Source organism: Mustelus asterias, chromosome 15, assembly GCF_964213995.1.
Source record: "Mustelus asterias chromosome 15, sMusAst1.hap1.1, whole genome shotgun sequence".
Taxonomy (NCBI): domain Eukaryota; kingdom Metazoa; phylum Chordata; class Chondrichthyes; order Carcharhiniformes; family Triakidae; genus Mustelus; species Mustelus asterias.
In genome coordinates, this window is record NC_135815.1 from 50,480,411 (window position 1) to 50,493,780 (window position 13,370).

The following is a 13,370-nucleotide window of genomic DNA, read 5'->3' on the forward strand; positions in this document are numbered from 1 at the left end:
AGGAACTCCTGCAGCCATCTCACAGAACTGAAATAATTGACCTAACAACCATCTTCCTCTGTACTTGGTGTGACTCCAACCAGTGGAAAGCCCCCAACCCCCGATTCTCATTGACTCCAGTTTTGCTAGCACTCCCTGCTGCCACACTTGGTCAAATGCTGCCTTGATGCCAAGGGCAGTCACACTCACCTCTTCTGTCTATGTTTGGATCAAGGCTGTATACGGGAGCCGAGTGGCCCTGGTGGAACCCAAAATGATGTGGAGCTGATAGCCAAGTTCCGCACACATGAGGACAGCCTAAACCAGGATGTTGGGTTTATGTCACACTATGAGTAACCCCCACAGCTTGCCTCCTGGACTTGCAGAATCTCACTGGCTGTCCTGTCTGGAGACAATACACATCTTTTTAACCTGTGCTTAATGCTCCCTTCACTCACATTGTCTGTATCTTTAAGACCTGGTTGGCTGTAGAGATTCGCATTCTAATCAGTATTCTGTAACTTGATTTTGTGTCTCCGTGCCCTGTTTGAGAGCAGATTTCCACTCCATCTGACAAAGGAGCAGCGCTCCGAAAGCTAATGGCATTTGCTACCAAATAAACCTGGTGTTGTTGGAACCCAAAATGAACATCAGGGAGCAGGTTATTGTTGAGTAGGTGCCACTTAATAGCATTGTCGATGACACCTACTATCACTTTGCTAATGATCAAGAGTAATCTGATGGGGCGGTAATTTGGGCTCAATTTGTGGACAGAATGCAATAAGATTGCCAATTATGTTATGAATCTACCATAGTAATTCATTAGGCTTGAACCTTGCTCTTAATAGGACGTAATTCATTGAGTCTACTCTGCGACCCATAACTCTAGATTTGAAAAATTTCTCATTTTGTCTGAACTCATTGTTTTTCCAAATGTTGGAGCAGAAATAGATCCTTGTTTGTATTAATAGTCAAATATGACTGAGACAGATTTCTAACTCAAGTTGCAAATGGGCATTGGTAAGATCCAACTTTGACAAATCTGGCATCTTGACAACATTGTGTACAGATCCTCCAAGTTAGTATTCGGTGGATAACACTGATTTAGTTACCGTATCACATATTCTTACACTTCCATGCCTTTGGTACCATCACTATAGAAACAGCCCAATTATTCTGTTCTATCTTGGCGATAATATTCTCAGTCTTAAGTCTTTTCAGTCCTTGCTCTACTTTTTTCCTTGGAATATTGTTCAACGCTGCTTGCATTCCTCTGAACCCAGAGATTACTCTTGCATCCTTAAATCTGTTTACTAGTTTCACTAAACACCTGGGGTGCATTTTTTATCATGTAGCTTTGCGATGTGAAATTTACTTTGACACTGAAAAGTTAGTTCCACTTTAACTTGAGTGCTAACTAGATTCTTCCAACAAAGCTGCTATTTCACACCCTTCACAATTATACACATTGCTCATTGTATGTGACTGGGACTGACACACTTCCCATTGTGGGAATTTTCTCTCCTCCATAGCTTTGTAATTCAATGCGTGATTTCCCAAATTGATGCTGATTCAACTTTTTAAGATACAGCAAACCACGAATCAATAACTGGTGCACCCGTGTCGAGCTCCATGATTACTGGAGCTCCAGCCAACATTAATTAGCCCTAATGCCCTGCAAATTTCCACTGGAGATCTTTGTGCTTTGGATCGTATAGATCTCAAACATCCCTCAGCAACCTGATGTTCAACAAGAGCGTGTGGTGACTCTTTTCCTTCAGCCAGCATTCTCTCCACGTACCTTCTACTGACATGCCTTGGGCAAGGTGATTCTTTTTGCAGATGAGGAATTCCATCTTCAGAAACTAACAATTTTGTGTCCAAGTTGGCCTAAGCACAGGTAATAGTACTTTGTAGTACTACTGCTACTACTAGCTGTCTTTGTTAGGACTTTCAGTTGGTTTAGCTGCAGCAGCTGTTAATTCTCAACTTTTCTAAAGTCATGTCTATGGACAATGCTGTTTTGCAAGCCAAGTCAAAAATTAACTTTGGCAATCTTGGCAACTTACTGTGAACTTATTAAACCGGTCATGAACAGAAGGGGGAGTCAATTTAAACTGCCATGATTTCCCCACTCTCTACCCATCCACCAACAGAAAGGTGTTATCTTTTATTCTAATTTTCCTCTTTATTTATAGTGGTGTATTTTCCCCAATACTTAAATTTGGAAACATTCCAATTGTCTCCTAATGATTTGTACAGCAAATTCTAGGTAAAATTAAAATAAAGGGGAAGGTTTATTTTTATATTTTACACACACGCACACGAGGGATTTCACAATGGCCACCCCTTTTTACACTCTCACAATAAAATGGGGGATAAGTAGAAAGGAAGAGTTCAGACGAACCACAATAAAAAATACAAGCATTGGTTTTACGTGTGTCCAGAGTTTGAAATCAGAAATCAACTGGAATTTTCCTTCTGAGGGGAGGTTAGTTGATCGCAGAATGCTCTGTCTTCCGAGAGTGTGACTTGCACAACAGGAGGAGGAGTGTAGAATGAGTTAATTTGAATGCAAAGTTCCATGGTTCCAGCAGTTGGCAGGTTTGATGAGGGTCAGAGATCTTTCTGCTGCCACCAGCCGGAGGGCACACAGCACAGGGTATTGCCTGGAGTTCTGTTCAATTTGAAAGTCAAACAGTAACTGCCAGAGTTCAGTGTGGATCGGTGGAGATCATGTGACATCCCTCCTCGAAATTGGGCAAAAGATGTACATTTCCAAGGCTGGATTCTAGGTGTTTAATTGAAGTAGGGATTCCTTTCATTTTTGGAGACATGGGTGTCGGGTTAACATAACTGAAGCTCTCTTTGCTGAAACTTGTGTTCGGACTGCTAATGCTTTGGCCATTAGCACCAGAATGAGGTAACATCTTGCTCAAGTTTTCCTTTGTTTGGAGTCAGCTAGACTAGACACTTCCTCCCACTGGCCATTGTTACCTTGAAACTGCTGCAAGGCATTAGGTGACTGGCTGAACCACTTGTTACGTCAGCAATTTTCCATTTTTAACAGCACAGAAAAAATGACTTGATAAAATAGTCCAGCTGATGAATATCTATTTTTTTTTATTTTTCACATCTCAAACGTGACAAACCATTTGCGAATCTGTTCCACAGTGTTCTCTCTGGAAATTCGCCAAAATTACAATGAATGAAGTTTTTTTCAAAGCCAGGATAAAATCTGCTATGTCCCCCCATGCAACTGATCATTGGTTTCAAACTGATAGCTCTCTGCATTATGGTGCTGTTCAAGCTTACACAAAACATCCAACAGCATGTGTCTTTTGGCTTAGCAGGGGCAAGCAAATTCTCAAGTGTTTCATATAATTCTGGGCAAACTTCCATCAAGAATGTCGCCCTACTCCTTTCCCCTAATATCTGGTTAACAGCTGGATTATCAAGATCTTTGAGGATATTATTAGCAATGAAAAACTAGCCGCTCCACATATTCTTGGTGAAAGACTCTTGGTCATGAATATACATTTCCAGTTGTCCAATAATAAGTGTTGATGCAGCCACCTTCAAAGGTCAGTCCACCGATATACATAAACAGCTTTTCCCCAAGGTTGAATTCGTAAGTCCACCAAAATAAAACCCTCAGTTCCACTGCTGATTTGCTGGAAGCTTCTTCAACCCAAGTTTGTTCAGCTAGGGAAATTCCACAATCCCACCTCATTGCCAGGATGTGACATCTTTGCAGGACAAAAACATTGATGCATACACATGAAGTTTTCTAGAACCCAACTGAACTGGTTTATTCTGATTTTAGTTTATATATGTACTACACAAATGGCCACAAGAGGGTGCTATTATTTTCTCTTCCCCTTTAGGATTCTCCTTAAACCTGCATCTTTGAACAAGGTTTTAGTTGCCTTTTCCAGTATCTCCGTGCCTTTCAGTATAAAGTTCTGTTTGATAATATTCATGCAAAGTGACTTGATTCAGTTTATTATATTAAAGACGCCATAAAAGTGCTTATATGAATTTAAAGGGTACTCATTTCTTAATATTTATAATGCAATAGAAATTAGAAAAATTCTGGAGGGTCAATTGATGACTATAATAAATAAAGCCTTTCAAATTCTTCTGCAGCCTTATATGTCCAATCTGGATATACAAAGACGTTCCCTATCACTGATCATAAAAATCAATACACCCTTAAAATAGTCAAGTCTCGAACGATGCCCTGTTGCCATGAGGATATATAGCAGAGCAGATGGTTAACCCTTTGGAAAGAAAATGCATCTAGATCTGGTCCAAGTATTATAGATGTCTTGAGCAGACAACATGAGGTTCAAGGCTCAAGAACAAGACCACAAGGGTTGTAATCTTAGGATTGCTTCCTGCACAATTTATTGGACAGGTTATTTATGAACAGATGAAATACAATAGCAAGTGACTTGAGGGGTAGTATGGTTTTGTATTTCTATGTTTCCTTAATACAACCTACCAATCGCACACATTGTAGATTCGGTTTATTTGAAGATGTAGTCAGGATAGTTCAGCAGATAGATTTAGAATAATGATTCAACAGCTATTATTAACAGGAACATATAGCTGCAATTCCTTTACACCACATGTTGCTACCTAAACTGAAAGTTATGAACAATGGTCCCTCCACACTGATGCTATAGTTAAGAAAGCCCACCAAAGCCTCTACTTTCTCAGGAGGATAAGGGAAATCGGCAAGTCCGCCATGACTCTCACCAATTTTTACAGATGCACCACAAAAAAAATCCTTTCCGGATGCATCACAGTTTGATATGGCTCCTGCTATGACCAAGACCCCAAGAAACTACAAAGGGTTGTGAACATAGCCTATTCCATCACGCAAACCAGCCTCCCATCTATTGACTTTGCCCATAAGTCATTCAGTTGTATCCAACTGTGAAACTAAAAAAATAATAAAACTGAACAACCGCTTGGCAAGAAACTAGCACCAGAAATGACAAAGACACACCTTGCCCAATCGACCCTGCAAAGTCCATGAAAACGATTATTTTCAGATTTATTTTAGTTTAGACAGAATACAGACACCAACAAAGCTAACAGTAGGTAGAAGAATGATAATTTACCCACATATTAATGCAGCAAGAGATTTAAAGCAAATAACCATGCTTAAGACATACAAGATGATATTTTAAATGCATTTCAAGTATTTTACTGTGATTGAACATTTTCAGCCAATGCAAGGTACTAAAGAACATAATGGGAAAATTGAATAATTTGACCATAGTCTTGGGAACTCTAGCTAGTATAGCTATATCTGGGAGACTATTGTAAGGAAACACATTTTGAAACGTTAATGAATAGTTAGTTCGTAGCCCAATGCAAGAGATCTAGTGAAGGTAAAAATCTTAGTAATAATGAACAAGCAAAGGATACCAGCTGATGGAAGGTGGAAAGGTGGAAATAAAGCTGAAGGAAAGACAATATGTTACCAATGTAATAAAGGTTGGACACACAAGGTCAAATTGTTGGGGTTAAACGGAGGACCTACAGCAATGCAAGGGACTCAGAAGAGTTTGGTGAATAAGTACTGTCGGCTCAGACTTTGGTGCAAGGCAAGCCAATGGCTTTTGTACGAGTAGAAAATAAGGGATTAGCAATAAAGAAGTGGGAATGTTTTCACACTTGTCCAAGGGAATTGTGAAGGGCAGATTTTATATGCAAAAGGAACATGTATCCACGTGTACAAGGAAGAGAAGGAAAAGTTTAAGATTTTAAAAGGACATGGGTCAAATCAGTTCTTAATGTTATGGGATAGCACTGTTGCAGAGAAGGAGTATTGCAGGAAATTCATGCAGTATTCATCAGTGGAATTGATGGAGAAGCCAAACATGTTCTATTGTGTAAAGTAAATTCAATAGGTAAATTGAAAACAGGAGAAATGATTGTTGGGATTATGGAGAAATTACCCATTGCATGGGGTTCACTTTATCCGAGGGAATGATATAGCTGAATCACAGTGGTTGATGATAACTCATCTGGCTGAGCAGTTCGTTGAGATGCAGTCAGAGATTTTGCATCCTGGATTGTTTCCAGATTGAGTAGTGACGAGGTCACAAACCCAAGTTAAAACAGGAAGAGGAAGAATCTAAAAGACAGGTGGAGGATGCCTAAATGCAATTAGCTGGATCTGCCTTTGAAAAAATTACTCAGGAGAGAATGAGATTGACATTTTTATTTCAGTGAAATTAGGAGAGTTACAGCAGAAATTTATTAAGGCATGTGCAGATAGAAGGGCAAAGGCTCAGTTTTGTAATTGAGGAAAAGGTGCTAGTATTATTGCCAGTGTAGGGCAAAACATTAAAGGCATGATTTAGTGGACCTTACCAGACTGCAAACTATCTGGAACTATTAAATACCCTTGATAGAAAAAAAGAATCAGAGGATGCGTCTTGTGAATATGCTTAAGATACTTTGAAGGGGAGGATGACCAGAAGGAAGTACTGGTAGTGTAAACAAGGATAAGGGGGTAGAAATGAAGGATCATGAAATTGACTTTCCTCTAATTAAATTGAACAATGAGGAAGTGGTTAGGAATCTAACTGTGATACCAAGTTACCTTTCAGAAGGGTGTCAAGTGATTTAAAATAGCCAATGTTGTCATACAAAACAATCTGAGGAAATTTAGCTAATCATGATGTGGTGTTCAGTTTCAAAAGGGCAACAGCCCGACATACTAAATCCAGTAAACCCAGCCCAAGTGCAAAATAAATGGAATTCTTGCTTCATATTGACAGAGTCCAGTTATTGTAACTGGAATTCACCCACCATGATGGCACTGAAATTGGACAGATCACAAAGACAGTGTATTGATTAACAAAAAGTGAATACAGTAACAAAAGCAGATTCATATCCTATTCCACAGTTGGGAGATTGTATTGAGAAAGTGGGACAGTCAGAGTTTATCATAAAAATTGATTTGCTGCAAGGATACTCGCAAGTACACTCATCAGAAAGGGTGAAAGAGATATCAGTTTTTGTGATGTCAGATGGTCTTCATCAATTCAAAACATTATGCCATTTGGTATGAAGAATGTGCTAGCAACATTTCAAAGACAAACCGATGAAATAATTGCAGGACTGAGCAATTGTGTTATTTATATTGATGACTTAGTAATATGCAGTTAAATGTGGGAGGATCATTTGCAACATTTAAGGGAACCGTTCGATCAAATGCAAAAAGCCAATTTGGTTGTAAACTTGGCCAAAAATGAATTTGCGAAAGCAGAAGTTATATATTTTGGGCCAAACTGTAGGACGTGGTTAAGTGGCTCCATGAGATGCAGAAGAAAAAGCCATTGTGGAATTCCCAGTGCCAACAACAAAACAGGAAGTTGTGAGCTTTCTAGGCATAAATGGGTTTTCATCAGAGGTTTGTGCCAAATTTTAGCATAAAGTTGCTCCATTGACTGAATTATTAAAGAACAACAGAAAATGTCAATGGACACAGGAGTGTCAGAATGCATTCAATAGCTTGAAAGCTGTAAGACTACAGCGGTTCTAGCAGCACCTAATTATATATAATAGTTTAAATATAGAATCAAAGAGGTTTACAGCATGGAAACAGGCCCTTTGGCCTTACTTGCCCATGCCGCTTTTTTAAAAAACCCCAAAGCTAGTCCCAACTGCCCGCATTTGGCCCATATCCCTCTACACCCATCTTATCCATGTAACTGTCTAAATGCTTTTTAAAAGACAAAATTATACCTACCTCTGGCGGTTTGTTCCAGACACTCACCACGCTTAGTGAAAAAAATTGTCCCTCTGGACCCTTTTGTATCTCTCTCCTCTCACCTTAAACCTATGCCCTCTAGTTTTAGACTCCCCTACCTCTGGAAAAAGATATTGACTATCTAGCTGATCTATGCCCCTCATTATTTTATAGACCTCTATAAGGTCACCCCTCAGTCTTCTACACTCGAGAAAAAAGTCTCAGTCTATCCAGCCTCTCCTTATAACTCAAACCATCAAGTCCCGGTAGCATCCTGGTAAATCTCTTCTGCACTCTTTTGAGTTTAATAATATCCTTAATATGCTTAAAATACTTTGACAGGGAGGATAACCAGAAGGAAATACCGGTAGTGATAAACAAGGAAAACAGGGGTAGAAATGAATGATTCCGAAATTGACTTTCCTGGCATACTATTGCCATCGATGATGTGGACGTTGGTGCTGGTGCTATATGTTATTACAAGATGAAGAACTAGGAATTAAAAAGTCAGTAGGATATATCTCTCAGAATTTTAATCTACATCAGAAGAAATATTTAACTATCAAGGAAGAGACTCTAAAGTATCAGCTTTACAGCATTTCAAAATTTATGTTGCAAGCAATTCTTCAAAGGCAATCATATATACTGACCACAATCCTTTGAAATTTGGGGAAAATTTTCAAAACCAGAATGCCAGATTTTTCAGGTGGAGTTTATTACTGAAACCATTTATCTTCCAAATTATACATGCGGCTGGACGAGAAAATTTAGTTGCAAATGCATTATCAAGAACTTAAAATTCCAAGGAGCTTGGACATTTGGAAGAAGAAGAATGGAATCGGTTTACAAAATACTTGAGTATATTTTCATGAATTCTGCATGCGCCCTTTAGTTTAACAGTTGTTTGTATAGATAAATATAGTAGGTAATGCAAAGTCAGTTGAGAAAATAAAACCATTCCTTTGGAATAATTTTGGGGTCTACTGTGGTATTCTGTGAAGCAGGCTCGTGGGAGCTTATGTCTGTGACTAATTTAGTTAAGCTGGGAACTGTGTCTACAAGATTGAGGACATCAAAGGGGCTAGGTGTGAAAGACAGCACTTAACAAGTTGGATGTTCTACAAGCAAATATAACATGGGTAGAAATTTGCATTAGGAGATTAAGAAGTTTTGTTGTGTTCAATTGTTAAGTTTCAAAGTAAAAAGGGGTTTACAATTTGGAAAAAGTCATAAATAAATAAGGTTATTAAATTTTACTACCTGAAAATGGTGGCCATAAATAGAGCACAAAAGGTTTTTATATTCACAAAAGATAAAATTCAAAGGAGGATATGGGAAAAGATGAAAGAGAAAAAATATACTTAAGGAAAAATGTGACGTGTCAGTTTTTTCAGAAAGCAGTTCTTTCAGCCAGTTAAACCAGAAAAGTCTTGGGGCTGCAAGCAGCAATTTGATGTCTAGTTTGAAATTCCATAGCAGAGTGGAAGCGAGAAGTGAGATAGTGTATGGTATGCCTCACTAAATTGATAGCAATTTGCCTTGGGGGAGGGGGTGCATTTTGTAAGGCATTGTTGCCTAAAGGGGTGTTGATTTGGTTTGCACGGCACTTACCTGCCAGATCACAGCAAGTATAATATAAATATTTGCTTTGGCATGACTTCAGCACCTAGAAGTTTGAGGAATTGCATGAAATTTTCCTCAATTCTTCTCTTCCCTTCATCAAGTTCGCTAATAAGTTGTCTACTGATAGCTACAAGCTCAATGACTCAGTTATTCTCGATCATATCGTTTGTGTAAAGACTCGTTTTTTTTTCTGTCTCTTCGCATCTGCTCTGATGTTGGCAATTTTCACATCAGATACCCTGAAATGGTCGTTTCCCTCGCCCTGTTGTATAAACAAGGTCTTCAACTATGACTGCCCCATTGCCACCCTCACCATTCAATTTCCCTCCCTGGACCACAAGTCCCACCATCCTTACCTTCCAACCCATCTTCTTCTGAATTTGACCGATCATCCTCCTTCATTTTTGCCACCTCCAGAATCCTTCCACTGCCAAACAATTTTCCATCCCTCTCCTCCCATTTCAGCCTTAAAAGGGCAGGTTTCCCTCTGACATTCAAGTTACTTTTTTCTTCACCCCACTATAAAAATAAGCATCTTACCTCTCGTAATGTCCCTAGAGTCTGGTTATCAATAGTTGCCTGTTTAACTAGCTCTTTATTGTCTTTTTCTAAATCTTTCAGTCGTCCACAAAGATCTTTGAATTTGTTGACTTCTTTCACAAGCAATTTATTTTCTTTTTCAAGATTGGAAATTGTCATGTTGTTTTCATCTAGTGTTGAGTCCTTGACCTCAGTCTGTTGGCGCAATCTCCTATTTTCCTTCTCAAGCTGCTTCTTGTCTTTCTCCAATTGGACAGTATCCTCCTCGAGCAGTTTGTTTTCCTTCTCTAGTTGTTGCAGCCGTTTGCTGGAGATTTTTAGCTCTTCCAGGTTTCTTTGCAAGCTCTGGTTTTCTGTTTCCAAGTCCTGTAGTTCATTTTCCAATTGATTAATCTTTTTGTTACTATTTTCTAGAGCCTTTTGGAGCCGATGATTTTCTAAATCTAGTCCTTGATAGCTTACCTCTAATCGTTCAGTTTTCTTGTTACAAGTCTTCAAAAAATCTAGTCTCTTGTTTAACTGTTCTTTCTCATTTTCTAGTTCTTTGTTCTCTAGCTCTAATTGTGCCATCTTGACACCATTAGACTTCAAATTCTCCACTGTCCTCCGTAACTGCAAATTTTCATCATCAAGTTGGTTGTTTTCTCTCTCTAATATATCTAATTGCACTGTAAGGTTTTTCAAACTATCCAAAGTCTTTCTTAGCTTTCTATTTTCCACTTCCAGGTCAGAGTTCTCCTGTTCCAAGACCTCTACCTTCTCGCATGCAATTTTGAGACTAGTTATCTTCTTCTGCAACTGTTCATTTTCTCTTTCCAAGCGACTCAAAACAGTCTCAAGCTCCTTTGCCCGTTCTCCTTTTTCTTTATAGAGTTCCAACTCCTTTCGGATTCGTTTCTTTTCAAACTCTAATTTGTTTAGTTTACCACTAGTCTCCTTAATAGATTCATGGAGGATTTTGTTTTCTTTCTCGATGTCTTTCACTTTTGCTTCTGCGCTGATTTGTGCGCGTTGCCTCAAGGATACAATGGTTTGATTCAAGTGTTCATTTTCTTGCTCCAATACTTTGATCTAGGATATACAAATGTAATAAAGGAAATTAATTTCAAATGTATAAATTACTAGTTCTTTGTTACAAATTTTCTACAAGATGCAAAGCCATTCAAGATGTCTTATTCTTGAAGAAACTCTATCTACAACAGCTATGGAGAACTCTGACAAATAGATAGAACTCTCATTCCTGTCAGTGTTATCAGCAATAGATTTTCTCCAATTTGTCAGACTTGTTCAGAAGCCAAAGGCTTAAATGAGAAATAGGAAAACATACATTAGTATAGATGGAGCCACTTTTCTGAAGTTGAGGCCAATCCACTTTTTTGACAAAGAAGGTTGTTTGCCATATGATGCAACTATTTATCCGATGTGGGAAATTACTGACTTTCTATGCATTTTCAGCATGTTTGTTTTTCATATTTCAGCATTCACTTTTCCTGTTGTAAAGATTAATGACAACTAACACAGACGTAACTGGTGATGAAATACAAGGTGATTTGATCAAAACTTAAGACATTAGAAAATACAGATAGGGTAGATAGAAAGGAAGTATTTCCATTAGTTGGGGAGCCTAGGATTAGGAGATATTGTGCAAAAATTAGAACCAGATCTTTCAGGAGTGAAATTTGGAATTCTTTTCACAAATGCCAATTGAGGATAGTTCAATTGTAAATTTGAAATAGGAAATTGAGAAACTTGTTAACTGAGGGTATTAAGGGATATGGTGTGCAGATACGTGTATGGAGTTAGCTTGCACATCAATTCTGATCTCGCCGAATGGTGGATCAGGTTCGCTTCTTTAAAAAAATTTAAAGTCATATCATTACTTAATGATTTAACGTTCATTTGACAAAAAATCGTGGAGCTAAAGATAATTTGTTACATTTCACTCAATACTTTAGCCGAAACCTTTGTTAGAGAATTATCAGCTCTTCTCTTTTTACGCACTCACTAGCTAGAAGGTAAAGCAAAATGTTAGATGGTCTACACTGACAATTTATACTCTGCAAGTTAAAGCAAGAAAATTTAATGCAGTTCAAATACATTTCATATGGATGAAATAGCCAACATTTATTGTTAAATTCCATTACTTTTGTTAACAATAAACACTATAACTTTAAAATAACTAAAGTTGCACATTCACCTCCAACTTTCGATTTTGGCTAATATGTAAATTTAAATGGGAAATATTCAGTCTTTCCCATTCAAAATAATTCATGTATTGTGAATACAATGGGCCAAATTTTAACTCTATGCAAGTGAAAGGATTTTGAATGAGCTGGGATGACTGTTGTAGCAAGCCACATAACGAGGGAAGTAGAAAGGGTTTTTAAACTGAACAAGGGGGCTGCGAGACCAAGCATGTGAAGATGTAGCAAATCAAGGGGTAGATTCAAGGCAGGAGAACACAATAGTAATATGGATATTGCAGGTCATAGAATGACAGGAAGGGACAGAAGGATAAAACCCAGGACTAAACCAACAGTCAAGACTAAATGTTACAAAGGTAACAAAAAAAACAAAACTAAAGGTTCTGTATCTGAATGTGCATAGTATTCATAACAAAATATATGAATTGATAGTGTACATTGAATTAAATATGATCCAATAGCCATTAGAGATCTGGATGCAGGATGGTAAGGATTTGGTCCTGAATAATGAGGGGTATATGACATTCAAGAAAAAAAAGGGAAAGTTGGAGGGGTAGCACTGTTAAATCAAGGATGGCATTGATGCAACAGTTAAGATGTACTTGATTCAGGGGAGGAGGACATTGAATCTGCTTGGGTGAAGATGAGGAATAGTAAGGGAAGGAAGGCACTAGTGGGAGTGGTCCACAGGCCCCCAAACAATAACCACAATGAAGGACAAAGTATACAAGAAACATGGGGTGGTTGTGATAAAGGCATAGGAATGATCATCAGTTTTACTCTACATATTGGAAAAATGAGGTTGGCAGTAGTAGCCTGGAAGAGGAGCTCATAAAATGCTTGAGATAGTTTCTTAGAGCATCACATTCTGGAACCAACCAGGGAACTGGTTATATTAGACTTGATATTGTGTAATCTGGCAGGATTAATTAATGATCTCAGAATAGATACCCTAATTAGAGCTCTTACTATGTGGTTATAACAAGCAACTTTTCAATGGCATATGACATAATGTAATTCATATGTTGGGAACACGCCCCACCAACAAAGTTGTTTAGTCAATGGATGCTTTGTAAGAGGGAATACTTGCTGCTCCTCTTGCTTATAATGGCGAGTTTAGGATTTGATTTATGGTTTTATTTACTTAAAAGTTTATTACCACACAGATTGGTTTTTGTCCCAGTGGTTTGGGAATGTGTTTTGGAGGGTGGAAAGGATTTAATAATGCTACAGTAACCAAGAACCAT

General features: G+C 38.2%; 1 protein-coding gene across 1 annotated transcript in view; it reads right to left on the reverse strand.

Annotated features, from left to right (window-relative positions):
* The window catches only part of ccdc88ab (coiled-coil and HOOK domain protein 88ab), a 266,369-nt gene that overhangs the window by 118,357 nt on the left and 134,642 nt on the right, over window positions 1-13,370 (reverse strand). Inside the window, exon 15 of the mRNA XM_078229887.1 lies at window positions 9,920-10,990. Within this exon, the coding sequence (XP_078086013.1) occupies window positions 9,920-10,990 (1,071 nt within the window). The remainder of the gene's footprint in view (window positions 1-9,919; window positions 10,991-13,370) is intronic.